Source organism: Salvelinus namaycush, chromosome 29, assembly GCF_016432855.1.
Source record: "Salvelinus namaycush isolate Seneca chromosome 29, SaNama_1.0, whole genome shotgun sequence".
Taxonomy (NCBI): domain Eukaryota; kingdom Metazoa; phylum Chordata; class Actinopteri; order Salmoniformes; family Salmonidae; genus Salvelinus; species Salvelinus namaycush.
In genome coordinates this window covers 7434297-7462205 of record NC_052335.1, presented here as the reverse complement: position 1 = coordinate 7462205, position 27909 = coordinate 7434297, and the positions used below count along the sequence as shown (strand labels likewise).

At 43.2% G+C, this 27909-nt stretch overlaps 1 protein-coding gene across 1 annotated transcript in view; it reads left to right on the top strand.

Moving 5' to 3' along the window:
* LOC120023941 (kinesin-like protein KIF26B) overlaps positions 1–26094 on the top strand; it is a 34489-nt gene extending 8395 nt beyond the window's left edge. Inside the window, exons 5-17 of the mRNA XM_038968043.1 lie at positions 2972–3199; positions 3525–3618; positions 7477–7727; positions 11900–12101; positions 12644–12800; positions 12988–13147; positions 13338–14358; positions 14452–15036; positions 15379–15955; positions 16016–16773; positions 23714–23883; positions 25388–25538; positions 25895–26094. Of these exons, the coding sequence (XP_038823971.1) occupies positions 2972–3199; positions 3525–3618; positions 7477–7727; positions 11900–12101; positions 12644–12800; positions 12988–13147; positions 13338–14358; positions 14452–15036; positions 15379–15955; positions 16016–16773; positions 23714–23883; positions 25388–25538; positions 25895–26094 (4554 nt within the window). The remainder of the gene's footprint in view (positions 1–2971; positions 3200–3524; positions 3619–7476; positions 7728–11899; positions 12102–12643; positions 12801–12987; positions 13148–13337; positions 14359–14451; positions 15037–15378; positions 15956–16015; positions 16774–23713; positions 23884–25387; positions 25539–25894) is intronic.
* The last annotated feature ends 1815 nt before the right edge of the window (positions 26095–27909 follow it).

Sequence of the window (27909 nt, the reverse complement as noted above, 5' to 3'; positions counted from 1 at the left end):
AAGACAAACGTGAAAAGATATTAGACAACAATAGGACAAAATGACAGTAACAGATGAGCGTAACAAAGAAAGAAAAAATAAAACAAATTATAATTATATATACAAACATACAATAAAAAAATATATATAATGAGACATTGGATCATATGGTCACCTGCCGTAGGCTACATATTATACATTACGTGTGAAACATTATATAAGGATAATATAGAGATTCATTCAATGTGATGTGGGGGGAGATTCTCCATATAGTCAATAAAAGGTTGCCAAATTCTGTAAAATGTATTTAACTTATTCCTCAAGCGGTAAGTAATTTTCTCCAGTGGGATACAACTATTAACTTCTGATAGCCACATTGCAACTGGCAGGGGGGAATCCAATTTCCATTTCAAGGCGATACATTTCTTGGCAATCGCTAGCAATATTTCTGTTAGCTTTATAGTATGGCTTTGCCTAAGATTGGTGTTAGTAAAGTTGCCCAGTAGACAGACCTCCGGGTCTAAAGGGAATGCAACCCCATGAATTGAGGATATGGTATCGCATACCCCCTGCCAGAAACCGTGTAGTTTTGAACACTGCCAAGTGGAATGGAGGAATGTTCCTTCATCTGAGCCACATCTAAACATAGGGAGGAGATATCAGGGTTGAACTTGTGCAGTCTAGATGGGGTGATATAGAGCTGATGGAGGAAATTAAACTGGATCAGTCTGTATCTGGAGTTCAATGTGGATGTAACACCATCCCTGCATAGGTCACTCCATAGACCCTCATCAAGATCAATACCCAGATCTTTTTCCCATCTAAGTCGGGGTTTATCTAGCCCAGGCAGTGTTAGTCCTGACATAAGAGCATCGTAAACACGGGAAATGGTCTTGAACAGTGGTTGGTCTGCGTGGCAGAGTTGTTCAATAGGTGACATCTTAGGTAGGTTCCATTGTCCCTTGAGAGACACCCTAATAAAGTTTCGTAGTTGTAGGTAGATGTTAGGCCTTTTTTAATCAGCACAAGTTAGATTGAGCAATAAAAGCCTTACTCGTGGCCAAAGTTGGTTAGGTTACATTCTAAATGTAATCTGTTACAGTTACTAGTTACCTATCCAAAATTGTAATCTGTAATGTCACTTTTGGATTACCCCCAACTCAGTAACGTAATCAGATTACTTTCCGTTACCTTTGGATTACTTTCCCCTTACGAGGCAGTAGAAGAAAACAAAAAGGATCTATCAAACACATTTGGTTTGTCATCATAGTGAGGTCAGACTCGCTCAGATGGAACAAACTTCAGTTCAGTTGGGTTTATGAAGCATAAGTACATGGTTAATTGACTTCATCTTGGTGGTTCTGTGACGTTCTTACCCTTCAGATGTGCAGAGTCAGACCTCAGAGAACTAAGTTAAGTGGCTGTTGAGGTCTTAGCTAACTTAACATAAAACCTCTCAGAGCCTTTAAATCCACTGTATTTCTAGTAGAGCTAAGTTAATATCTGAACAGCAGAAATCTGTTCATGTGGCTTTTCCTACTCGGGATATATAGGATGTACCTACATGAATTAATAATAATTTATCATTGATTAGATTTATATTGTGCTTTTACAGACAATTTAACAGCATAGAATTACATAGACTCATTACACTGAATTATAGGATTCCAATGCTTTATAGTACAGGGTAAACTGTGTAGCCTATAATAACAGCTATAATAACAGCTACTACAGTTCTATCCTGTCTCTAACACTAGTCTATGGGTGTTTAAGTCAGAGTGACAGACAGTTTGCTTTGATCTGTACAAGTTTTCCTCTACATTCCTCTTCTCTTTTAACTAAGTTGGTGTAAAAGATCTCACAGGGGTGAACAGCAGAATGTTGCCTTTTTCTCACTATTTACCAGTAAAGTTTGAAATCTCTCCTCAGTTGCCTAGCTGTGCGATATCCCTATTCCGTTTAACTTAACGTCTTCTTACACCTATTCCAAAGGAAACACATAAATAGCAGTGGATAGAAGCGAATAGAGTCAGGAACACTGGGAAACTCCTAGGGTTTAATGCGACTGCTGTGTCTGTCGTTTCCAACCTCCTTTAAAAGAAGGAGAACATCCTGCCTGCGACCCATATTGAAAGCTGCTTTGACTATTCTACAATCACATCTGATGCATTTAGATATTATTGTTTAGGATTTGGATTGTTTAATAATGCATGAATTTTCATACTTTCCTTCTTGGTTCTATCAGTTTTATTGTGTGTAAAAAAATGCTTTTACTGTTTTTTCCCCCATATGGAATATTTAAATACTCTTTTAGCTTCCACTAAACCTTTTAGTAAATGCTCTTTTTATGGATTTCTATGTAGATCTTGTCTTCGATCTTGACCATTTATCGTAAAAACGAGACCAAACCTTTTTTAAATAAAAGATTCAAGTTAAATCTCCATTTTCCAAGTTGGAGAATGAAGATTCAAATTAGGACTTTACAATAACTTCAAGTGAAGACTGGGGGTCAGCCTGATGAACCGAAATACTCAGTGACCTCCTCCATATAGCCTAACTCTCGCACACTTTCACACTTTCACATGCACACACACACGTTAAACATGAACTGAGCGTGATTACTGATCAGTTCATTTGTACGTTTATAATTAGTAGGTTTTGTTATCTGTTTTAACAAACCTTTTTTATTTTTGTAGTTATGTATTGTATATTGTTTGTTTGTGGTGTGGTTTTCATACAAGCCCTTGGGCTTCCAACCACACCTGCACACTGTAAAAAAATCGTGTTTTTATCTGTAATGTTGTCTATCACCTGTTTTCTTTGGCGCAAATAACAAAAAATAATATAAAAGACATTTGACATAACTTCAAGCATAGGGTATAATTTCCTTCCCTTACCTACCTACTCAACATCTATTCATCCCAGTTCCCAACAGCCCCCTGAAAAAAAACACGATCACATCTTCACCACAGGCTTTCTTCTCTCCATACAGGTCAAAGTGGTGCTGCGAGTCTGCCCCTCTCCCACCGTGCCCCCTTCCCAGCCCCAGACCCCCATTCTTAGGGTGGACCCAGCCAGGAGAAGGGTCACCATGATTGATCCTACCACCACCCACAATCAACAGCCACACTCCAACTCCACGCCGACACACGTTGGGGAAGCCAAGGGTCACTCTAAGACATATGTCTTTGACGCAGCCTACCCCCCAGCGTCAACCCAGGTCAGTGGGTACAGTACGGTTGGTTTATTATCTCTGTCTGATGACCTGAAAACTGATGGGACTTAAAATGCCATTTCCAGACAGCCATCGCTATATCAAGCACCGTTATCTTAGCCTCCCAGCCTCTTTCCTTTCCCAGCTGTGTGTGTTAGTGTTGTTTGATGGATCGGACACACTCAGCCATTTCATTCATTCATTCCCCCCCGCTTAAGGTGTATTTGCGTTTTAAACAGCTGCATGAATGCTAAGGTGGATGGATGGATTCACCCTCTTTTTCTCCTTTTTTCACCCTATTTGTCGATCCCTCCTTTATCTTTTCTGCTAGGCGGAGGTGTGTGTAGGTATTCTGCCTGACGTCATCCGTTCTGTGGTCAACGGGGAAGACGGATGTATTCTGTGTTTTGGACATGGTGAAGCGGGTAAGTAATGAACAACACTGCATAAACCAGCATAAATTTCAAACTGGTCCATGCTGTTTTTTTAAAAAACCTTTATTTAACCAGGCAAGTCAGTTAAGAACAAATTCTTATTTACAATGACAGCCTAGGAACAGTGGGTTAACTGACTTGTTCAGGGGCAGAATGACAGATTTTGACCTTGACAGCTTGGGGATTCAGTCTAGCAACCTTTCGGTTACTGGCCCAATGCTCTAACTACTAGGATACCTGCCGCTACAATCTATGCTGGTCCATGTTGGTCTATAATGTCAGTGTTGGTCTGATGCTGGTCAATTTAGTCTGAGCAGCATGGTCTAGCTTGTCAAGCTGGTCTGACCAGCATGTTCTAGCTGGTTATGCTGGTTGACCAGTATGGTCTAGCTCAGGGATGGGCAACTTTGATTGGGGTGGGGGCCACAAAAACTCTGAACTCATCATGAAGGGCTGCAGTGGCTCCCAGGTCTGCGTACCTACACATGCAGTCAGAGCTGGCCCTAGCCTTTTGAGGGCCCTAAGTGAAATGTTGTTTTCTCTCCTCTTGATAGTGGAGAGAAATACTTCTTGCCATTAGGCAGAGAGAAGATTTGCAATTTTATTATAATTGCATGCCATTCTAATGATCTAGCCACTAGGTGGAGAGAATTTTTAAAAAAATGTACAGCTAATTTCCAACAATTCATAACATTTTGCCGTAGGGTGGAGATAAATGTTTGCAATATTTAATACTATATCTGAGTGAGAGTGACAAAAAAAATATATGATTACTACAAGTTTAGATAGCTGGCTAGACTAATTTACCAATGTTAAAAATGTTAGCTGACATTGCTAATTGAGTGACTGTCAGTGACTGACATAACACGATTTTGAAATTGCACCTTGTGTATTCTACTAGTCTAACTCTCAAATAAAATGATCTGCAGGCCTACAAAGGTTGCCCATCCCTGCTCTAGCTGGTCTGACCAGCATGGTATAGATGGTTTTGCTGGTGACCAGCCTTCACTGTGTTTTGAACACTGATGACCAGTCTTTGCTGTGTTTTGAACACTGATGACCAGTATTTGCTGTGTTTTGAACACTGATGACCAGTCTTTGCTGTGTTTTGAACACTGATGACCAGTCTTTGGTGACCAAGCTGGTCCATGCTCGTCTATGCTTGTCCAGCATGGTCTAGCTGGTCAAGCTGGTCTGACCAAGCCCATCATTATCATATGTTGCAGTTGTTTATTTCAATATCTGTTTTGTTTGTTGTATTTTTGCATGTACATTGATTGATTAATGAATCTTATGCTACACAATGATTTAAAAAAACTAAATTATTGTTCTAAACTAATCCAATCTGTTACTTGGACTTATTGCACCTGTTACTGAAATGGTTGTTCCAGTTAAGATGGTTTAGGAAGTCTATGACCCTGGCAGTCATTCTGAATGCAGATTGTGGGTGACTAAAAGTTCCAGTTGTTGGATATCCCCACTCTGGCTGGATTCCTATAGGAATTAAACATCACTTTGCAAGCCAGCATAGGCTGGTCAGCAGTAAAAACGTACCAAATGCTGGTCACCAGCAAAGACACAGCGAAGACTGCTCACCAGCAAAGACACAGCGAAGACTGGTCACCAGCAAAAACACAGCAAAGGCTGGTAACAACGAAAACACAGTGAAAGCATCAGCAAAAACATAGTGATTGCTGTTCACCACAAAAACATAGTGAATACACCAGCAACAACACAATGAAGGCACCATCAGAAACATAGCGAAGGCTAGTCAGCAGCAAAACCAGCATTAGCCAAAAACATACATGCATACCGTTGATCAGCATGACCAGCCTATGCTGGTCTATGATGTTATTTTCATCAGGAAAGTAGCATTGTTTTAAGTGGCCATGAAGACCAAACCTCACAAGGAGAGTGGCTATTATCTCTTTCATCAATGTCTTTTATATATCTCTTGAATACATATTTTTCCTGTGTGCAGTGGCATGGGAGGTGCATCCATCTCTTTCATCTCTCTTTTCCCTATGGGGGGTGTGGTGGCATGGGAGGTGTTCCATCTCTTTCATCTCTCTTTTCCCTATGGGGGGTGTGGTGGCATGGGTGGTGTTCCATCTCTTTCATCTCTCTTTTCCCTATGGGGGGTGTGGTGGCATGGGAGGTGTTCCATCTCTTTCATCTCTCTTTTCCCTATGGGGGGTGTGGTGGCATGGGAGGTGTTCCATCTCTTTCATCTCTCTTTTCCCTATGGGGGGTGTGGTGGCATGGGAGGTGTTCCATCCGTCCTCTCCTTTATTCATCCCATCTTCCATTCCATTCATTTTCCACCTCTTCGATAAGTAAAAGAGGGAGATTCATCCATAATACATCCCAAGTGTTTTTGAAGCTTCTTCCTCCGTCGTTCTGCCTGCAAAAACACGTCAACATGACGCAAATATTTTGTCAGTCAGGATGAGAAGGCTGAGGTGGACTAAAAACGAAATGGACTGTAAAACGATCTCTGCTCTGCTATTAGGAAAATGGAATCCACTTAGCTTTACTAAAGGCTTTTAATAGACGACTGTCTGTGTGACACAAATACATAAAACCCCTTTCTCTCCTGTAAGGGCAGTGTCTCCTTGGAGCTATACCTTTCTACTACACATGACGCCACCGGCCGTAAATCAGATTGAATTAGTCTGGCGGTGTAGACGGCGGCAGGTCGGCTGCCAGGGGATATCAATCTCTCTCCCTCCCTCCATAGAATGGCCCTCTGGAATGAATGATGGCAGGCTGGTTCGCCTTTAATTGGACAAAACCAATTCTCTTACCCTAATTCAATTAGCATTTGGATTAGAGTGAGTAAACCTAGGACACGGATCACTAGAGTTATGGTACTGTAATACGGGACAAAAGTCCCTCCCTCCTCTATACTGGATCACTTAGGTGGCTTCGACGCATTGGTATGCTCTATAAAAAGGGTTCTGAAAGGGCTCCTTGTGGGGGTCAGGGAAAAACCCTTTTTGGTACTAAGTGGCATCTTTTTTTCAAAGAGCTTATTGGAGGAAGATAAAAGTGTCTGCAAGTAAGTGGCAGTGGCATACAATGTAAAGTGCCGTATGTAAATCCAATCCGGTATTATCAATAAATTCATTATTAAAATGGAGGAAATATGTTCTGTAGTATAAACTGGGTGGTTCAAGCACAGAATGCTGATTGGCTAAAAGCCTTGGTACATCAGACCTTATAGCATGGGTGTGACAATTACGTTGATAAACAGTTTATAATAGCAATAAGGCACCTCGGGGGATTGTGGTATATATGGCGAATATACCACGGCTAAGGGCAGTTCTTATGTACGACACAACGCGGAATGCCTGGATACAACCCTTAGCCGTGGTATATTGGCCATATAACACACCACCTTGAGCCTTATTGCTTAAATAACTTCCATTTCAGAAGATGGTATTTTGACAGTGTTTTGGGTGTGGACAATTAAAAATGTTTTGTTAGAACCTTAATTTGCCCTTTCCATCCCCTCTGTCCTCCATGTTAACCCTACAATGGGGACATGTACTGTAAATACTGACAGTTTCAATGAGCGTGTTGTGGTTTGTGTAATTAGATAATGTCTGTCTTAACAAGCAGTGCATTAAACCAACTCTGAAGCCCCCCCTACCCGCGAGCTGTTTACCAAGATGCTCTGTCTCTTTCTCTCTCTGCCTCTCACGCACGCACGCACGCACACACACACACACACACACACACACAGGTTTGCACGCACTTTCGCACACAGACACGCACACGCAGACACACACAAACAGAGCAACCAAACTGACTGTGTTGTGTGTGCCTTATTACTGTGGTTAACAGGGAAGTCCCACACCATGATGGGTAGTGATAGCAGCAGCCAGAGTTTAGGGGTCATCCCGTGTGCCATCTCCTGGTTCTACAGTCACACAGAGAGGAGGAGGGAGAGGACTGGGGCCAGCCTGGCTGTGTCTGTGTCCGCTATGGAGGTCTGTGGGGAGGACGAGACCCTCAGGGACTTACTGTCAGGCAACCTCCAGGACAGCCCATCAGCAGACCTTTATCTCTTTGAGGACCCCATCTATGGAATGCAGGTAAATGATGATACAGGGGCTTATTGTTGTGGACGGTTCAGATCACATAGAAATGTGTAACGTTTATAGAACTGACTTGATTCTTTGTTATGCAGAATATGGAAGAGTCAGCTCTCTATTGAATTTCTCTATGTGCAGCATTGGTGTGAAATCTCTGCATGAGAACAGTTTCTTAATGAAGTCCCAAGTCTTAAGAACACAGAAAAATACATGCTACTGTAGCTACATTGTTACTACTACATATGTCACTAAGGTGTCATGCCACTCTAAGGGTATCTTACAGTGCCTTCAGAAAGCATTCATAACCCTTGACTTATTCCACATTTTGTTGTGTTACAGCCTGAATAAAACATCTATTAAACTGATATCTTTCTCACCCATCTACACACAGTACCCCATAATGACAAAGTGAAAACATGTTTTAATTTTTTTTTGAAATGTATTTAAAATGTACTTAAAATGAAACACGGAAATATCTCATTTATATAAGTATTCAAACCCCTGTGTCAATACATGTCAGAATAACTTTTGGCAGCGATTACAGATGTGAGTCTTTCTGGGTAAGTCTTTAAGAGCTTTGTACATCTAGATTGTACAATATTTGCACATTGTTCTTTTAAAATGTCTCAAAGCTTTGACAAGTTGTTGATCATTTCTCAACAGCCATTTTCATTGTCTTGCCATAGATTTTCAAGCCAATTAAAGTCAAACCTATAACTAGGCCACTCAGGAACATTCAATGTCGTCTTGGTAAGCAACTCCAGTGTATATTTGGCCTTGTGTTTTAGGTTATTTTCCTGCTAAAAGGTGAATGTTTCCCAGTGTCTGTTGGAAAGCAGACTGAACCAGGTTTTTCTGTGCTTAGCCGTTTATTTTTATCCCCAAAAATTCCCTAGTTCTTGCCGATGACAAGCATACCCATAACATGATGCAGCCACCACCATGCTTGAAATTATGAAGAGTGTTGGATTTGCCCCAAATATAATGCTTTATATTCAGGAAATTAAGTTTAAAAAAAAGATTTTTTTGTTGCAGTTCTACTTTAGTGCCTTATTGCAAACAGGATGCATGTTTTGGAATAGTTTTATTCTGTACAGGCTTTCTTCTTTTCACACTGTCATTTAGGTTAGTATTGTGGAGTAACTACAATGTTGTTGATCCATACTTAGTTTTCTCCTATCACAGCCATTAAACTCTGTAACTGTTTTAAAGTCACCATTCGCCTCATACGAATGGTGGCTATTTTAGCATGCAAATCTTGGTGGGGCAAACTAATGTTTTGGGAATGTGTGCCAGCAAAGCCACAACACAACGCTAAACAATACTTTAATTGCACTATAACAGTAACAAACGGTGCCCACAAACTGTTAGGAACTACATAAAGCTGTCCCAACAGCAGCGTCCCAACAGCAGTCCCAAAACCAGGTGTAGCAGTGGTAAGGTTATCAGCAGAGCCTTGTCTGGCAGCGAAGCAGCCCTTTAAAATTCAGAATTCAGAACATGGGCCGTTCTTACAGTGTTTTCCCTGTACACCAACGGGGCATATAAGCAGACAATGAAAGCTCTTACAATATTCATTGATTACATTTCTCTAAAACAGGTTATAGGCTACATGTGCACCACTAAGTCAGAATAGTAGGCAAAATTAAGAGGGGAAAATAGACCAAATTATCAGGGTGAGACACATGGGCTACTAACAGTTTACTACACAACATACACTTAGCTACAGTATATATATCTCTCTGGCATATTACATAATTTATGCAGCAGCATACAATACATTTTTGGAGACCTTGTTGTGCTGTGCTGACTTGAACAGGAAGGTGGCTCGGCGGTCCTTCGTGATAAAACTTTGTCATCAAAGTCTGGTATTTTCTGGATTTATGGTGCTTTAAAGACAACTGGGAACTCTGAAAAAAACAAGGTTGAAATATGATGACATCAGTGATCTTCAGGTCGGAGCTCTAGAAAGAGGCCAGAGTTCCTGATTTACAATTCCGAGTTGGATGACCGTTTAAAACGTATTTTCCCAGTCGGAGCTCGTTTTTTCCCAAATTCCCAGTTGTCTTGAACTCACTGATGTCAGATTTCACAGGTCTGAGTTAACAGTTGTTTTGAGCACGGCAACAATCTTTCTGCATTGACAGCATGGCCAATGTTAAATGTTTATCATTAAAGCTTGGCAAAGAGACCCTTAAACACAGACTTGGACTACACAGCCACTCCACTGAATAGCAGGAAAGTGATTGCTTTGCAATACTTGCAGTTAGCCACTAATTCTTTCCAAACCACTCATTGTTGAATTTGCGATTTCCAACTTGTTGTTGTCCAATGAGCACCGATACATTTTATCTATAATTTCTCTTCACTATTTCTCTTCATATGACAAGGATTAAAAAGGATTTGCCAGTAGATTGTCGACTTGATTCATGATGATGACCGCTAGCTAAGACTTTGAAAGTAAGATGTTGACATCAGTCCAATCAAAGCTACTGTAGATATAATGGGATTTGAAGTAATTTTATCTGTGGTCAATGACCTTGAGCCTTCTTGGATGGGCACTTCTAATGTAACTCTATGGCAGCACCCAAGGGACTTGAATTTTCGAGCTTTAACCTTTGATTTGGCGGTGACGTAGCGCCCTTATGAGTGACAGAACACTGAGCCAATGTATAAATTATTTATTTATTTATTTTAGCTAAAAATTGGGAGCTCTGCCCTGAATGACAGGTCGCCACTGGCCTCATGGTGATATCCCTGAGCGGTATCCTTCTTCTCCAGCAACTTAGTTATGAAGGACGCCTGTATCTTTGTAGTGACTGGGTGTATTGATACACCATCCAAAGTATAATTAATAACTTCACCATGCTCAAGGGGATATTCAACATCTGCTTTTTAAACGTTTACCCATCTACCAATAGGTGCCCTTCTTTTTTTACCAGGTAAGTTGACTGAAAACTCATTCACAGCCTGGGGAGTAGTTACAGGGGAGAGGAATGAGCCAATTGTAAACTGGGAATGATCAGGTGACAGTATGAGGGCCAGATTAGGAATTTAGGTAGGACATCAGGGTTAACACCCCGACTCTTACGATAAGTCTCGTGGGATTGTTAGTGACCACAGAGAGTCAGGACACCTATTTAACATCCCATCCAAAAGACAGAATCCTACACAAGGCAATGTCCCCAATCACTGCCCTGAGATATTTATTTATTAGACCAGAGGAAATAGTGGCTTCTACTGGCCCTCTAACACTACTTCCAGCAGCATCTGGTCTCCCATCCAGGGACTGACCAGGACCAACGCTGCTTAGCTTCAGAGGTAAGCCAGCAGGAGGAAGGAGGTGGTGTGCTGCTGGCTCTTCATGAGGCATTGGAAAACCTCCCTGGTCTTTGTGGTTGAATCTGTGTTTGAAATTCACTCCTCGACTGAGGGACCTTACAGATAATTGTATGTGTGGGGTACAGAGATGAGGTAGTCATTCAAAAACCTTGTGAAACACTATTATTGCACACAGAGTGAGTCCATGCAACTTATTATGTGACTTGTTAAGCACATTTTTACTCCTGAACTTATTTAGGTTTGCCATAACAAAGGGGTTGAATACTTATTGACTCAAGACATTTCAGCCTTTAATTTTTAATACATTTGTAAAAATTTCAAAAAACGATTTCTTTTTTTTCCCCAATTCCACTTTGACATTAAGGGGTATTGTGTGTAGGCAGTGACACAAAATAGCAATTTAATCCATTTTAAATTCAGACTGTAACAAAACAAAATGTGGCAAAAGTCAAGGGGTGTTAATACTTTCTGAAGGCACTGTATATAATTACTTTGTTTTGTTTGGTACTACCACAGTCAGGAATTAGAAAACACTAGTTAATTCCTTATTCAGATGCATTGTCAGAAGAGCCAGGGAGTGGGACTTAATTTTATTACAGTACATAATCCCAGTTACAAAATTACATTGGCATTGTCACACAGTCATATTATATTCATGCCTTGCTGTGCCGGTGTCTGTCCCGGAGTCCCCCTTTCCCCCTCTGTGCCATTGTACCTCTATCCCCCCTTTCTCCCTCTCTACATACATTATCTATGTTCTGTCATGAAAATAAAATAAAACTTTATAAAATATAATAGAAAGTAAAACATGCTATCTTCCTCTAATGCAGCTTCGGCACCACAGTGTGGTATCTGCCCCCAACGCCGAGAGAGCTGCCTTCCTGCTGGATGCAGCCATCGAATCGCGCCACCGTGCCGGCCGCCCGATGAGTGGAGCTCGCGGTGACATCACCACACCATCGTCCTCCTCCAGCTCCCATATGTTTTTTACTCTGCACGTCCAACAGCAGCTCACAGAGGGCAGCGGCAAAGGTTGCTATTTCTGTACATTGTAGAAAAGATAACTCTGGCATGCTATTCCGTATATAGATCAGATAGACATGTCTATGGGCCCTATATCTACGGTATGTAGGAAATAAGGTTATTACCTATGCACATTGCTTATTTCAGTCAGAGTACTTTGTCAAGACACTGACAGTAAAAATGTCTGTACGCTCTTTATTTTTGTTCGTATTTTTCCTTCTTCTTATTGGTCAGTGACCTGTACGTAGCTTGCACTGTATGTGTCACCGTACGGACTCGTGAGTAAGCTATCAAGCTAATATCCTGAGACTTCATTTGCATACGGCTGACTGAATAAACTGTACCTAATTTGTTTTCTAAGAATGCTTGGAATACCTTGGATTTATTTTGTATTATTTTCTTTGCTCTATTCTCAACTATTCTCTCTGGTGATCTCAGTTTTCCCCCCCTTCATTTCCTCTAGTGAATTCTCTCCTCTCCTCCCCTCCTCTTCCCTCTCCCTCTCCCTCTCCCTCTGCATCTCCCTCTCCCTCTGCCTCTCCCTCTCCCAGTACCAGGGGGTCATAGCAGGTTGATCATGATAGACCTGGCTAACAGTATAAAGGGGACCAGTAGAACCAGTGACAGCAGAGCTGGACGTCCTGAGTCTGAACTGGGCAGTGTTATACTGGCCCTACTCAACAATGGAAACAAAAACATCCCCAACAGGTTAGATACTGGAGACGTTCAATTTAATTTGATTGCATTGCAATGGAACAGAAGGAAACAATTGATTCAAGCAGTAGATCATGAAATTGAGTCTTTAATACTGGTATGTAATATAATTGTACTGTACGTGTTATGTATAATGCATGACGGTGATGATGAGGATGGTTGTATTTTGTGCTCACCACAGAGATAGTAAAGTGACCATGCTGCTACAGGAGTCTCTGGGTAATATTAACTGTCATACGACCGTGCTGGCCCATGTGACTGACTCACCAGAACACTTCCCAGAGACACTCTCCACTGTCCAAATTGCCTCGCGCATTCGCAGGACACAGAAGAAGGCAAACGTATGTCTACTGAATTATAGATTACTTACCATTACATTCTTGGTGCCAAGAATGTTGTTAAAAGTGTTATTAAATTAACCTTGGGTGGCCTAACTATTAGTAAACAATTTAAGCAGTTTAGTAGCATTTGTTTTGTGACGAGGCAAAAAATGATCACTAACTTTGACCTCTCTCTCTCTCTCGCTCTCAGCATTCAACATCCTGCTCTCCCAGTGGTAGAAGCCTGAGTAGAGAGAGGAGTGGAGGGAGTAGTCCCTTCTCTCTCAGAGCATTTCACTCTACCAATGCTGTGGACTATGACCTCAGTGACCTGCCCCTGCTCAGGCTCGGTGGTGACCTGCTGGATGACCACTCCAGCAGCGACCAGTCCTGTGACACGGTCATCCACATCAACCCCGATGGCTCGGTCCAGCAGCCCAGTGCGGAGCTGACTCAGCAGGGCCAGGGCCAGCCGGAGTTTACCCCCATTATCCACTCTCTACACCAGAATAAGGCTGAAGCGGAATCGGAGGACGCTGAGCTTTCTGCTCTAAAGAAAGAGCTACTGCAGCACCTTCTAAACATCATGCCCAGACTGCAGGGAGAGAAGAAGAAGAATGAGAGCATCATCCAAGAACAACTTTCTCAGAATACAGCAGAAGTGGGCCAATGTGAGAGGAATTTAAGTCTTAAGTGTGACACGTTCGCAGAGCTGCAGGAGCGACTCGGGTGCATCGACGGCAGCGAAACAGTTACCAAGTCATTGTTAAAAGAACCTTCTGCCATGACCGAGTCCCCTCCAGAACCCCAAGATGGCTCAGGCAGAACTGAGGCTGAGGAAAATACCTCCTTCTTGAAACTACTGAATATGAAGGTGAAGTGTTGTGAGCTTTCCATTGTGGGTGAGAAAGAGAGCCTGGTGACAGATGGCAGTCTTCCGGTCGACAGTTTTCAGAGAGAGGACTCTGGTCTGTATGACTGTGAGGAGGGAAGTGCAGCCAGCTCCAAAGAGGACCAACCAAACCCCTGTGGCTCTATCAGTATACATCCAGCCTGCCAGAACCAAGGCAACCCCCCTGAGTACAGCTTTCTGCCGCAGCACAGTGACATCTACACTCAGATCAGCCCTGTGCCAAGCTCTCATCCTCCTCTGTCTCTTCTTCCCCTGTCTCTGGAGCCAGCTGGATACCCAGCTGGCTTGCTGCAACACCAGACCAGGACCTCTCCGGCGGGCAAGAGCACTCCGATATCCCCCTCTCTCTCTCCATCCCTCCTCTCCCCCTCGTCCTCCACCACCTCCTCCTTGGCTACCAGTGTTCTCCTAGGAGAGATGATCCTTCCCCAGCTTTCCAAGCTGCCTACTATAGAGTCGGACCTGAAGGAGATGAAGGCCACCATCACGGTGATGGTCCAGCAGCCGTTGGACCAGACGGGTCAGGATGAGCTGGTGTTCACCATGGTGGAGGAGGTGACCATCAGCAGGGCACTGGAGAGAGGAGGCCGGGCAGGGAACATCATCAGGATCAGGGATGCCCACTCCTCCTCTGCCCAGGCTTCTTCAGGGTCTGTACTGGGTTCCCTTCCCATCAGGATTATCAGTAACATTAGTGAAGATTCTACAGGTTCCACTATCAAGGCCATGGAACCTGCTACTACCACTAAGACCATGGCTGTGGAAGTCAACACCAAACCCAAAGCCATGTCTTCTCTCTCCAGGATGGAGAACCGGGTCTTGCCCTCCTTTATAAACCCCTCGCTCGCTGACCTCAGTAGGAGTAGTGATGCGGAGGGGTCTCGTCATCGCCGAGGGGTTTCTAACACCCGTTTCACGCGAGCGGATGCTTATGCTGAACCCGAGAAGAAAGATCATCTGAAAGGTTCAGGAAGTAAAACGGCGATGGAGACAGAAGGTGCGTTCTATATTACTGAGAGGAATCACGAGAAGAATACCAACGAGAGCGTTTTGATGCCTTTCCCAGGTCAAACTAATAGTATTGCATCATGTGACACACATGCCTGGGAGGAGACCGGTTGCTATGAGATGATGTCATTAGAGAATAGGGCCAGAGGGAAGAGTGGTAACCAAGCAGAAAGGAGCTATCCCAGAGGAGGGGAGTTCACCACCTGTTCCCTAACCTGTTATGACCGGGTCTTACCTGTTCCATCTTCCCTAATTACTCCAAAGACACCAGGGGACAGTAGTGAAAGGAGCATGAATACACCAGAGAACTGTATCCCTGGTTACCTTGCAGCTACCCACCACAGAACAGCCAGTCTACCAAGAGGCTGGCATAATATCAACAAGCAGGAGAGCTATGTAATGAGCGAGGAGTATAAAGATAAAGCCCCAGACTTTACATCATCCACCCCTGGTAGTCCCTGGGTGACCCTGGAGAAGAGGCCATCCTCAGCCAGGCAGGGGATCTTCTCCTGTGCCAGGGAGAGCCTCCCTCTCCCCTTCTCACCAGCTCGGAAGTACAGCCTGGAGCAGCAGCAGAGACAGAGAACTAGTAACAGTCCTCTCAGCACAGCCAGTAGTTCACCGTTGGAGCCCATGCCATCCGCTTGGAGTGTTAGACATGATAGCGGTAAGCTGGAATCTCCCATAGAGGAAAGCAGTAGGCTCTTCAGTGCTAAACTAGAGCAGTTGGCTAGCAGGACCAACTCTTTAGGTAGAATACCACTGGAGTTCCACACTCTGGACCGAGGCAGTAGCCAATCCTCTGTGAGCTCCTTGGGGAGCTCCAAGGGCTCCAAAGGGAGTTGGGAAGGGGAGTCCAGCCAACCCACCCTACCCCGGGCCAGCAGGAGCCCCAGGAGGGCCACTAGGTACATTCCCTTGACTGACAAAAACACCCCCTACACAGCCCATTCTCCCAAAACCAACAGGTCAACCTTTATAACTGAGCCCAACACCACCACCTCCACAGCCCTCCAGTCTCCTAGAACCAGCCGATCTAAGCTCTCCGCGGTGGGGAAACTGATGATGACCAGCCCTAAGGTCCGCCGGATATCCATCCCCAGTACCAAGAACCTTAGCTTCTCTCCCAAGGCATTCCGTCAGTCCATCAACAGGAGCGCCAGTCTGTCCCCTGATGGGAAGAGCCCTGAGCATGGTCCACCCTGGTCCACCCAGTCTCTAAGCCGAAACCAGACCCCCTCGCCCCAGACCCTACCACCACGCCTCATAGCAAAGTCCCCCGTCCGGGTAATCAACGGGCGCATCTCAGAGCTCCTCCAGATCGGCAGAGAGCCCTACCCCTCTGGCGGGGCCTCCGGAGGACTAGTTCTAGACAAGATGGCAGCAGCGGCTGGAGCTGCCTGTAGATCCATGGGAGAGGTTCATCCTGTTCACTCTGTACCCTCACCCTATGCCAGGGTGACAGCGCCTCGCAGGCCCAACCACCTCAGCGGGCACGCCAGTGATGTCACTAGTGTGTTGAGCGGGGAGCTGCCCCCGGCCATGGGTAAGACAGCATTATTGACCAATAGGAACAGCGTGGTGAGCAGTGGCTATGAGAGCATGGTTAGGGACAGCGAAGCCACAGGGAGCATTACCTCCAACAGAGACTCTATCAGCGATAAGAGCTGTTCTATGATCAGTGTGGCCCGAAGTGAGAGGAACCCCAAAAGGAGGAGCAGCAACGGTAAGATCTGATCTGGGTAATTCCTTAATTGAATGCACAGCCAGCGAGCAAAACTGGACAAAACTGGTTGAAATTACCTGGTAATGACTGCATTTGAACCAGTTTTACCCGCTGGTCATATTGTAAGTCGCTGTAGTTACAAGTGTGTGATTCATGTTTCCTGCTTTGCATTTTGTGTTGTGTTAAAATAGCAGGAATGAGCTCTGTGGATTTGGTGAACAAGGTCTTCTGTGTTAACAACAATAAAAACACTGATGTGCAATGAAGTGAGGAACAGCTATGTGTGCGACGTGCATTTTCACAAATTGTAATGCGTTGTACAGTAATATTGGCTTTTTTATGTAATTCATTGGTATTGCACAGATTACTATTCATTGCATTTCCTGTCCTATTATTTGCCTCCAAAGACTTTATCTAGGTCACATCTTTAATAAATGAGCCCAAGGAGAAAAGTGCTTGAATTGTCAAGTAAAAATAGTCTAGATATTAGTGGGGCTTGTATTTGTCTTGTCGTGGAAATTCTACACAGGGACACTCAAAGTCAATCTGAAATGAATAATTGTTTATTAACAGGGAGGTCTGGAGAAGAGTTAACTGGAGAAGTTCCAACAAACTTGATGCACCATCAAATCAAATCAAATGTATTTATATAGCCCTTCTTACATCAGCTGATGTCACAAAGTGCTGTACAGAAACCCAGCCTAAAACCCCAAACAGCAAGCAATGCAGGTGTAGAAGCACGGTGGCTAGGAAAAAGTCCCTAGAAAGGCCCGAACCTAGGAAGAAACCTAGAGAGGAACCAGGCTATGAGGGGTGGCCAGTCCTCTTCTGGCTGTGCCGGGTGGAGATTATAACAGAACATGGCCAAGATGTTCAAATGTTCATAAATGACCAGCAGGGTCAGATAATAATAATCACAGTGGTTGTCGAGGGTGCAACAAGTCAGCACCTCAAGAGTAAATGTCAGTTGGCTTTTCATAGCCGATCATTAAGAGTATCTCTACCGCTCCTGCTGTCTCTAGAGAGTTGAAAACAGCAGGTCTGGGACAGGTAGCACGTCCGGTGAACAGGTCAGAACAGTTGAAACTGGAGCAGCAGCACGGCCAGGTGGACTAGGGATAGCAAGGAGTCATCATGCCAGGTAGTCCTGAGGCATGGTCCTAGAGCTCAGGTCCTCCGAGAGAGAGAAAGAAAGAAAGAGAGAAAGAGAGAATTAGAGAGAACATACTTAAATTCACACAGGACACTGGATAAGACAGGAGAAGTACTCCAGATATAACAGACTGACCCTAGCCCCCCGACACATAAACTACTGCAGCATAAATACTGGAGGCTGAGACAGGAGGGGTCAGGAGACACTGTGGCCCCATCCGATGATACCCCCAGACAGGGCCAAACAGGCAGGATATAACCCCACCCACTTTGCCAAAGCACAGCCCCCACACCATTAGAGGGATATCTTCAACCACCACCTTACCATCCTGAGACAAGGCTGAGTATAGCCCACAAAGATATCCGCCACGGCACAACCCAAGGGGGGGCGCCAACCCAGACAGGAAGATCACGTCAGTGACTCAACCCACTCAAGTGACGCACCCCTCCTAGGGACGGCATGGAAGAGCACCAGTAAGCCAGTGACTCAGCCCCTGTAATAGGGTTAGAGGCAGAGAATCCCAGTGGAGAGAGGGGAACTGGCCAGGCAGAGACAGCAAGGGCGGTTCGTTGCTCCAGAGCCTTTCCGTTCACCTTCACACTACTGGGCCAGACTACACTCAATCATATGACCTACTGAAGAGATGAGGCTTCAGTAAAGACTTAAAGGTTGAGACCGAGTCTCTCACATGGGTAGGCAGACCATTCCATAAAAATGGAGCTCTGTAGGAGAAAGCCCTGCCTCCAGCTGTTTGCTTAGTAATTCTAGGGACAATTAGGAGGCCTGCGTCTTGTGACCGGAGCGTACGTGTAGGTATGTACGGCAGGACCAAATCGGAAAGATAGGTAGGAGCAAGCCCATGTAATGCTTTGTAGGTTAGCAGTAAAACCTTGAAATCAACCCTTGCCTTAACAGGAAGCCAGTGTAGGGAGGCTAGCACTGGAGTAATATGATAATTTTTGGGGGGTTCTAGTCAGGATTCTAGCAGCCGTATTTAGCACTAACTGAAGTTTATTTAGTGCTTTATCCGGGTAGCCGGAAAGTAGAGCATTGCAGTAGTCTAACCTAGAAGTAACAAAACATGGATAATTTTCTCTGCATCATTTCTGGACAGAAAGTTTCTGATTTTTGCAATGTTACGTAGATGGAAAAAAAGCTGTCCTTGAAACAGTCTTGATATGTTCGTCAAAAGAGAGATCAGGGTCCAGAGTAACGCCGAGGTCCTTCACAGTTTTATTTGAGACGACTGTACAACCATCAAGATTAATTGTCAGATTCAACAGAAGATCTCTTTGTTTCTTGGGACCTAGAACAAGCATCTCTGTTTTGTCCGAGTTTAAAAGTAGAACGTTTGCAGCCATCCACTTCCTTATGTCTGAAACACAGGCTTCTAGCGAGGGCAATTTTGGGGCTTCTCCATGTTTCATTGAAATGTACAGCTGTGTGTCATCCGCATAGCAGTGAAAGTTAACATTATGTTTTCGAATGACATCCCCAAGAGGTAAAATATATAGTGAAAACAATAGTGGCCCTAAAACGGAACCTTGAGGAACACCGAAATGTACAGTTGATTTGTCAGAGGACAAACCATTCACAGAGACAAACTGATAGCTTTCCGACAGATCAGATTTAAACCAGGCCAGAACTTGTCCGTGTAGACCAATTTGGTCGATGGTATCAAAAGCAGCACTAAGGTCTAGGAGCACGAGGACAGATGCAGAGCCTCGGTCTGACGCCATTAAAAGGTAATTTACCACCTTCACAAGTGCAGTCTCAGTGCTATGATGGGGTCTAAAACCAGACTGAAGCATTTCGTATACATTGTTTGTCTTCAGGAAGGCAGTGAGTTGCTGCGCAACAGCTTTTTCTAAAAAAACTTTTTGAGAGGAATGGAAGATTCGATTTAGGCCGATAGTTTTTTATATTTTCTGGGTCATGGTTTGGCTTTTTCAAGAGAGGCTTTATTACTGCCACTTTTACTGAGTTTGGTACACATCCGGTGGATAGAGAGCCGTTAATTATGTTCAACATAGGAGGGCCAAGCACAGGAAGCAGCTCTTTCAGTATTTTAGTTGGAATAGGGTCCAGTATACAGCTTGAAGGTTTAGAGGCCATGATTATTTTCATCATTGTGTCAAGAGATATAGTACTAAAACATTGAGTGTCTCTCTTGATCCTAGGTCCTGGCAGAGTTGTGCAGACTCAGGACAACTGAGCTTTGGAGGAATACGCAGATTTAAAGAGGAGTCCGTAATTTGCTTTCTAATGATCATGATCTTTTCCTCAAAGAAGTTCATGAATTTATTACTGCTGAAGTGAAAGCCATCCTCTCTTGGGGAATGCTGCTTTTTAGTTAGCTTTGCGACAGTATCAAAAAGACATTTCGGATTGTTCTTATTTTCCTCAATTAAGTTGGAAAAATAGGATGATCGAGCAGCAGTGACGGCTCTTCGATACTGCACGGTACTGTATTTCCAAGCTAGTCGGAAGACTTCCAGTTTGGTGTGACGCCATTTCCGTTCTAATCTTCTGGAAGCTTGCTTCAGAGCTCGGGTATTTTCTGTATACCAGGGAGCTAGTTTCTTATGACAAATATTTTTAGTTTTTAGGGGTGCAACTGCATCTAGGGTATTGTGCAAGGTTAAATTGAGTTCCTCAGTTAGGCGGTTAACTGATTTTCTGTCCTCTGACGTCCTTGGGTAGGCAGAGGGAGTCTGGACGGGCATCAAGTAATCTTTGGGTTGTCTGAGAATTTATAGCACGACTTTTGATGCTCCTTGGTTGGGGTCTGAGCAGATTATTTGTTGCGATTACAAACGTAATAAAATGGTGGTCCGATAGTCCAGGATTATGAGGAAAAACATTAAGATCCACAACATTTATTCCATGGGACAAAACTAGGTCCAGAGTATGACTGTGACAGTGAGTAGGTCCAGAGACTTGTTGGACAAAACCCACTGAGTCGATGATGGCTCCGAAAGCCTTTTGGAGTGGGTCTGTGGACTTTTCCATGTGAATATTAAAATCACCAAAAATTTGAATATTATCTGCTATGACGACAAGGTCTGATAGGAATTCAGGGAACTCAGTGAGGAACGCTGTATACGGCCCAGGAGGCCTGTAAACAGTAGCTATAAAAAGTGATTGAGTAAGCTGCATAGATTTCATGACTAGAAGCTCAAAAGACGAAAACCTTTTCTTTTTTTTGTCATTTGAAATTTGCTATAGTAAATGTTAGCAACACCTCCGCCTTTGCGGGATTCATAATCATCATACTAAAGCTAAAATCTACAATCAAAGTAGTAAGTAAACAAAATCAACGCATAAAACCACAGACACTTCTGTCAGGAGCTCTGCCAGGGCAGTCCCGTTAGATCTCTTATGTACTGGTTACAGACAAGTTACATAGGTATAGTTCATAGGGTTGGTTCTGGCATGTGTCTGGCACCGTCTCCTATCTTAACTTATAGAACATACTCTGGGTGTTCTGCCAGATGGTCCTAAGGAGGGGATCATGTCGCCCACCCTTCATATCTTTACCAAGCACAGGCAGGAACCGAGGATTATTTATGACACTAAGACAAGATGAACATTTTCAAGGCTGTCTCTTCACAAGATAAAATGTTCCATCACATTCCATCCTCTTAATAATCATTACATTTTAAGGTAAGCATTAGATTTTAGCTTCTATATCAAAATGCATCATTATAATAAATCAAAATAAAGGTTATACTTAAATTAATGGGAGTGAATCTAATTTCATTCATAATCATCATACTAAAGCTAAAATCTACAATCAAAGTAGTAAGTAAATAAAATCAACGCATAAAACCAAAGACACTTTCAAACCCTCAATTCTGGGTTGTACAATCCAACTTGCAAAACCATGGCTTAAGACCTTTGCTTCATACACTTCATACAATAACATTTCAGCTGGAGCTTTTGTCGCGAGTGGCATGTTGATGACAGATCGGTATTTCAATGCATTTCTAGTCTAAAGTACTCTAAATTTCGCAGTGTTCAGACCTCCACAATCAACCTGATACCCCAAACAAACCCTTTTTGGTAAGCCTAAATCAATTACTGGCATGGTTGACCACCCCCCTCCCTTCCGGCACTCTCGGTCTAGAATTTGGCTGGCCCTTGATAATGTCCCGATTTCTCTCACCTGAAGCCGCCCTTGATAATGTCCCGATTTCTCTCACCTGAGCCGCCACTGTCCTTTAGAATAACACGTGTGTAACGATAGTCTACGTGCTCTGAGAACCACTGATAATAGCACAAGGTGTTATTTAGAGTCGTTGAACATGCATATGAGTGGTGTGGATGTCTGTAGGCATTTATGTTGATCTGTATTGAATAGGGAATCTGTGCATGTTAGAGATATGAAAGGAGAAAGTACTATTCCCGAATATGCTGTTAAATAGAACAACTGGTGTAAATATCTAAACATCTGTATGATTAGAAGACTAGTCTAAAGGAGGAATTGGTGAAGAAAAGTATAATGGATTACTAGAGATAAAGTAACATATGAAGAATTTAATGGGTTACTAGATATTTGATAAAGTAACAATGGAGAAAAATAATAATAATATACGACTTGCACACCCACACGTAGACGTACGTAAGTGGTGTAAAAACTATTCTGAGAAATATTCAGAGTGGTCCCTTTATGTATCATTTGATTAAGATAAGGTTAAAGCATTGTATGACTGTCTAAAGGGTCTGAGAAATAAAGTCTCAGACAAAGATTGCCGTATATCCACTTTTGGTAAAGGTACGAGACTTGACTTATCCCTAACCAATAAAACTATAAATAGAACCAATGAATGTTGAACATGATTTTCTGTTAACTAAACTTAAGGCTACAAATCCAATAATATTTCTTAATATCCAAATTTCAATATTGTTATTATCCCAGTTTCAATCAGCTTAATACTTTCCACACTCACAAAACTTTCACATCTACATTCACACAACTCACATCCACATTCACTTCGTGCTATTACTTGACTTAGGACTGGGGGTACCTTCCTCCATTTTTATGTTTAGTTTAATTGGTTTTATTATAATTCTTTCCTAATTTATACAAATTCATTTAAATTGACTTACTTAAATCAGGTGCTGAGTCCCTTAATTGTTTGCAGATGATGTGTCTCCTCCTGGGCAGCTCACAGTAAGGGTCTGGGCGGGTCTCATCCTCTTTTGGTCAGACGAGAATTTCCCTTGCGCTTCATAAAGGCGGAATCAATCATTCTGTTCGTTGACGCCAAATTGTCATGGAAATTCTACACAGCGACACTCAAAGTCAATCTTAAATGAATCATTGTTTATTAACAGTTAACTGGAGAGGTTCCAACAAACTTGATGCACCATAGTGAACGTCTCTCTGGAGCTCTGCCGGGGCAGTCCCGTTAGACACGTTACATAGGCATAGCTCATAGGGTTGGTGCCGGCATGTGTCTGGCACCGTCTCCTATCTTAACTTATAGAACATATTCTGGGCATTCTGCCAGATGATCCTAAGGAGGGGGTCATGTTGCCCCCCCCCCATCATATCTTTACCAAGCACAGGCAGGAACCAAGGATTATTGATGACTAAAACAAGATTAACATTTTCAAGGCTGTCTCTTCACAAGACAAAATATTACATTACAGTCTCATGCCTTCCCTGGCTCTGAATTACTCCACTCTACTCTACACTACACTACTCTACACTAATCTACTCTACACTACTCTATACTACTCTACACTACACTATCTTATTCCATTTCATCTGACCTGTAGGTTCACACCCGCGGCATCTGTCCAATGACACGTGCCAATCTCTGAGGAGGTCTGCCAGTGGGCCCAGGTCTCGCTGGGTAGACAGGGGCATCTCAGAGGCCTACGAGATCAAGGTCTATGAGATAGATGACGTGGAGAGGCTGCAGAGGAGAGGAGGAGCAGGCAAACAGGTGAGGGGACAAGATGTCAGTGGATGTTTTAGGATAGGCTTGGATACATGTTTAGTTTAGTTCATCAGGAGAAATCAGGGCTATTCTTGAGTTTGTGTACAAACACATAAATAGCCAAACACAACTCAAGAACTATGGCAAACTTACAATGTAAGCGTACAATGCATTGCATGTATAAAGTCCATGTGCATTACATACACACATACACTACATTACCAAAAGTATGTGGACAACTGCTCGTCGAACATCTCATTCCAAAATCATGGGCATTAATATGGAGTTGGTCCCCCCATTGCTGCTATAACAGCCTCTACTCTTCTGGGAAGGCTTTCCACTAGATGTTGGAACATTGCTGCGGGGACTTGCTTCCATTCAACCACAAGAGCATTAGTGAGGTCGGGCACAGTCTGTGTTCCAATTCATCCCAAAGGTGTTCAATGGAGTTGAGGTCATGGCTCTGTAGTGCAGTCAAGTTCTTGTACAGTGATCTTGACAAACCATTTCTGTATGGATCTTGCTTTGTGCACGGGGGCATTGTCATGCTGAAACAGGAAAGGGCCTTCCCCAAACAGTTGCCACAAAGTTGGAAGCACAGTATCGTCTAGAATGTCATTGTATGCTGAAGCGTTAAGATTTCCCTTCACTAGAACTAAGGGGCCTATTCCGAAACATGAAAAACAGCCCCAGACCATTATTCCTCCACCAAACTTTACAGTTGGCACTATGCAGATTGGCAGATGGTGGAGCGTGATTCATCACTCCAGAGAACTCGTTTCCACTGCTCCAGAGTCCAATGGCGGTGAGCTTTACACCACTCCAGCCGAAGCTTGGCGTTGTGCATTGTGATCCTAGGCCTGTGAGTGGCTGCTTGGCCATGGAAACCCATTTAATGAAGCTCCCAACGAACAGTTATTGTTATGATGTTGCTTCCAGAGAGTAGTGTTGCAAACAAGGACAGACGATTTTTACACGCTACACACGCTACGCACTCGGCTGTCCCGTTTTGTGAGCTTGTGTGGCCTACCACTTTACGTCTGAGCCGTTGTTGCTCCTAGACGTTTCTACTTTACAATAACAGGGCAGAAATTGACTTGTTGGAAAGGTGGCATCCTATGATGGTGCCACTTCGAAAGTCACTGAGCTCTTCAGTACGAGCCATTCTACTGCCAATGTTTGTCTATGAAGATTGCATGGCTGTGTGCTCGATTAAAAAAAAAAAAAATGGTATATACTTTTGTATTTGAATACAATACATATTCACTATGCACTAACCTTTGAAAATGGACTATTTTCCGATCTCTAAGGTATAGTCAGAGGATACGTCCCAAATGGCACCCTATTTCCATAGGGCTTTGGTCAAAAGCATTACGATATTTAGGGAATAGAGTGCCATTTGGTATTTGCATCCATAATATGAGGCTCGGTGTTCTGAAGAGGCTCTTCTCTGTGTAAACGAATGTGTAGCTGAAGCTCTCCTTGTCCTTGGCTGTGTTGTTGTTAACAGGGAATAGTCTGCTTCAGTGCCAAACTCAAGTTCCTGGAGCACCGTCAGCAGAGGATCGAAGAGGTGAGAGCCAAGTACAACAGCCTGAAGAGAGAGCTGGTGCTGGCCAAACAGAATCTCATGCTGGAGCCAGGGAAATGGAACCAAGAGTGTGAGTGTTTTACTATAGAGTAATCAGTAATTCATTAACTAGTCAGTTTATTTCTCTAAGCAACTGGACTTACACTACAAGGTGTGAACAATCATCTTTTCATTCTTAACCAATGCAATAGCAACCATTGCATGGAGTCTTGGTATTGCCATAGAACAGGTATAATAAGATTGTCTCTCTTCTTATATCATGTCCTTGTCTGGTGTATTTGTAAGGGTGTTATGTGGCTAATGTTGATCCTGAGAGGCCTCTGTAGTTCATGTTATATTAAGATGATGGCTAGCTAAAATAGCCAGTTTTTGATAATGCTAATTTGGTGGCCAGTCATCACTGATCACTGTGTTGTGTTTGTGTAGTTGACCTGTGGCAGACGTTTGAGGTTGACTCTCTGGAACACCTGGAAGCGTTAGAGGTGGTCACGGCAAGGCTGGAGAGCAAGGTCAACCTCTGCAAGGCCAACGTCATGATGGTCACGTGCTTCGACGTCGCCACCAAGCGCCGGCAAGCGCGGAGACGCTGCCGGACGGAACAGCAGCAAGGATTCATGGGAATTTAGTGTCATTTTGTTCCCATTGTTGTTAATAGATGTACAAAGAGAGAGATTTACAAAGAAAGAGAAAAAGAGATGTAGAGAGAGAGAGAGAAGGCCATTAATGGAATACCACCGTTTTTTTATGCTTATCTGAATTCCACTTGGAAAACATACACAGGTATTTGTATTTCAACTCCCTAACAGTAGTGAGAAGTATCACTCAGTGTTGACTTCTCCTGAATAAGAGGGAGTGGAATCAACATCTCTGAATACCACAGAGCACTCTCACTCCGAAATGGTGTATGTTCTTCTGACACACGATACAGGTCAATATTCACCGTTACAGTGGGTATCAGAAGTATTCACCCCCTTGAATTTTTTTCCACATTTTGTTACATTGCAAAGTGGGATCGAAATGGATTGAATTGATTTTCACAAAATAATCCATAATGTTAAAGTGAAAAGAAAATACTGCAAATGTTTACAAATGAATACAAATGAAATAACTGAAATATAGTTGCATAAGTATTCACCCCCTTTGTTTAGGCAAGCCTAAATGAGTTCAGTAGTCAAATTTGACACAGCAAATCACATAAGATACATGGACACACTATGTGCGAAAGAGGAATTGACATTGACATTTTTAATGACTACCCCTTCCTCTGCACCAACTCAGTGGCCTCGCTATAGAAACAGAAGATAGGGTCCTGCCCTATGAGCTGTTTCGTCTCGCACAAGGTAAGGCTACTTACTACCCCTTCCTCTGTCCCCCATACATACAAGCATTTCGCTACACTCGCATTAACATCTGCTAACCATGTGTATGTGACAAATAAAATTTGATTTGATCTGTAAGGTCACTCAGTCAAGTATTGAATTTCAAGCACAGATTCAACTACAAAGTCCAGCAAGCTTTTCAAAAGCCTCGTAAAGAAGGGTAGTGATTGGTAGATGGGTAACAATAACAAATCAGACAATGAGTATCTCTTTAAGCATGGTCAAGTTAATAATTATGCTGTGGATTATATATTAAACCACGCAGACACATCAAAGATACAGTCGTCCTTCTGAACTGAGCTGCAGGACTGGAATGAAACTGCTCAGGAATGTCACCATGAGGCCATTGGTGATTTTAAAGGAATACACTTTTTGGCCTAAATGCAAAGCCTTACGTTTGGGGCAAATCCAACACAACACATCACTGAGTAACTGCCTCCTTATTTTCAAGCACAGTGTTGGCTTCATCATGGTATCACCCGGGTATACTTGACATCGGGCAAAGACTAGGGAGTTTTTCAGGATAAAAGTTTGCTGTGTAGCCATGACCCCAACACCTCGACAGAGCTTGAATAATTTTGAAAAGAATAATGGGACAATATTGCACAATTCAGGTGTGTAAAGCTCTTAGAGACTAAGCCAAACTGACTCACCTTTGTAATCACTGCCAAAGTTGTTTCTAATATGTATTTAGTCAGGGGGTGAATACTTATCTAACGTATATGAGTGTTACATTTTTAACACACACACACACACACACACATACACACACACACACACACACACTCCATGATGTCTGTTTTATGAATCCTATTTACAGTATCAGCATGTTGTATGCCAACTCTTTACAAGCTACGTCTTCATATTTCTCTGTACTTATTATGGTATTGCTATGTAGCCCCCTACTGTATCCTTTAACTTCAATGACAAAGGATAAACTGTCCTAAAGTGGTCGTGTACCCCTTGTGTTTTGTTCATTCATCCGAGTCTAATGACTTCGTGTGAGAGCTGGAGGCTTGGCTTGTGTTGTTATTAATGCCAACACAGAGTACACTGTTTTAA